The sequence below is a fragment of the Monosiga brevicollis genome, genomic scaffold (assembly GCF_000002865.3).
Source record: "Monosiga brevicollis MX1 MONBRscaffold_43 genomic scaffold, whole genome shotgun sequence".
Lineage (NCBI taxonomy): Eukaryota > Choanoflagellata > Craspedida > Salpingoecidae > Monosiga > Monosiga brevicollis.
This window is the reverse complement of record NW_001865080.1, coordinates 7,786-9,716: the sequence shown is the minus strand read 5'-3', so window position 1 is coordinate 9,716 and position 1,931 is coordinate 7,786. Positions and strand designations below refer to the sequence as shown.

Sequence of the window (1,931 nt, the reverse complement as noted above, 5' to 3'; positions counted from 1 at the left end):
ACAGATCATACACGAACAGATCAGGCCCGAGCAAAGCAGGAACTAACGCAGCAGGCCCGAACAGACCAGGCCCGAACGGATCAGTCCCGAACAGATCAACTCGAGCAGATCAGGCGCAAACAGATCGGGTCTGAGTAGAGCAGAGCCCGAGAACAAATAATAAATTAAATTAGGTGTTTGAACCTCAGAGCTGAAAGCAAAGCTGTGCAACCCCGACATCAAAATCACAACGGCACGCAAAACAACACAAGAGAACAAGTTACATTCGCTGGCTTTTATCATGCCAAGAAGTACAAGCGCGAAGAATCACGCACATAGAAACAAAAATCGTACAAAACGACCAAGTATAACCAGAGATAAGGCCATTTCAAACACAAGACACCCAGAAGGGCAGTCACACATCACAAGTATAAGCCATCACAGCACAAACACAACGAACACCACGGCACGCTCACATCCAACGAGACACAACGTCGGATTGAGAAAACAACCGACCACAGAAGACAAAGACATCATACAAAGGACCTTACAAAAATTCAGCAGAAATACCACAAAATACAGCAAAAATTAAAGCAAAATTAAAACAAAAATACAAGTCAAGCCATCAACAGACACAACGAGAACCACCCTGGGAGCGACAGGTGCACACAGGGATCCCCACAGAGGGACCCCCGAGACGGTGCCTACCTACGACGAGCGCAGGCAGGCACCGCCAAAGTGGCGCTGGATGTGGTCAGCGTTCATCTGATGGACCAGCGCCGCAAAGCGACCTTTCCACTGAGGAACAAAGGCCTCATCCAGCCCCGGCTGGTACACACCACGGGCCTCGGCGCAGCGGGCGAGCTGACCAAGCAGATCCACAAAGGAGGAGGCGAACCCACCGGTTGTCGTCATCGCCGCAGGGACGATCAGAGTTTTTCCATGGTTGAAACCGGTGTAGTAAACGCGCTTCTCCTTTTCGGCTCGGAGAAGGGCAGCGCCCACCTTGATGCAGGCTTGCGAGGTGGTCGGGGGTTGGACTGTGCTTTATCATTCCGAGAAGTACAAGTGTGTGCGTCATCGCAGCATACGCTCCAATTCTTACTCGTTTTCTTGTCGCCCTCGAATTTGAGCTTCGTGTTTTGGGGCAGCTGCCAAAACAAAGTCATTCTTCTTTCCTCCACAGGGAATACCTGCCCCAGGCTTCTGTCATGCCATGAAACTCAAGCGCAGGACTTAGGTACAGAAATGCGCACGGCATCATATAATCATACTTAAAGTTCTCAAAAATACAGCGACAATTCAAAGAAGACTACAAGTTAAACTACGAAAGGCATCACGAGCGCCACCACATCGGTAAAGTGGCGCTGGGTGTAAGTCAGCGCTCGTCTGGACTAAAACCACAAAGCAATTGGCTCGCGAAGATTAGAGGCCTCATGAAGCCCCGGCTGGTCCACACAACAAGCTTTGGCGCAGCGGGCGAGATGACCAAGCAGATTTACAAAAGAGGAGGCGGACAATTGGGCTACAAGCACAGACACATCCAGAAGCTGTTGGGCCACACTGGAAGACACTTGTCCTAGCAAACATTTCAATCATTGCAGTTTGAAGTCTGATAATATTTGTCAGCGCTTGGTCAGCAAGCCTTTTGAACGTTATGATTGTACCGTACCCTCTCATGTCGAGAGACGAGCAAAGCCCGCTTACTTTGTAATGTTTTGGTATACTACCTTGTGTGATGCGCTTGGAACTACCGTCATCTCTTCTAATGATGGCACTTGCAGTTGGGCACGAGTCGCACCTTCGTATCTTCGAAATTATGAGCGATGCAACCATTCTAAGGTGCACCTGGTGTAGTCAGTGTGAATGCTTGCCGACTTTAACTGGTTCAATTCCTCAAGACACCATTAAATCTCTCGCTTTGGCTGGACAAACGTGTCTCAATTCCCTGT

The 1,931-nt window shown here is 49.4% G+C and overlaps 2 protein-coding genes across 2 annotated transcripts in view; one reads left to right on the top strand and one right to left on the bottom strand.

Annotated features, from left to right (window-relative positions):
- Window positions 1-687: 687 nt before the first annotated feature.
- MONBRDRAFT_30069 (uncharacterized protein) lies at window positions 688-1,148 on the bottom strand (the record flags this gene model as incomplete). Its single annotated transcript, XM_001750521.1, has 2 exons — window positions 688-1,019; window positions 1,085-1,148. The coding sequence occupies 2 exons, from the start codon at window positions 1,146-1,148 to the stop codon at window positions 688-690; spliced, it is 396 nt and encodes a 131-aa protein (XP_001750573.1).
- Window positions 1,149-1,750: 602 nt separating this feature from the next.
- MONBRDRAFT_12657 (uncharacterized protein) overlaps window positions 1,751-1,931 on the top strand; it is a gene marked incomplete at both ends in the record, with an annotated part of 7,966 nt that continues 7,785 nt past the window's right edge. Inside the window, one exon of the mRNA XM_001750553.1 lies at window positions 1,751-1,821. Coding sequence (XP_001750605.1) covers window positions 1,751-1,821 — 71 coding nt within the window. The remainder of the gene's footprint in view (window positions 1,822-1,931) is intronic.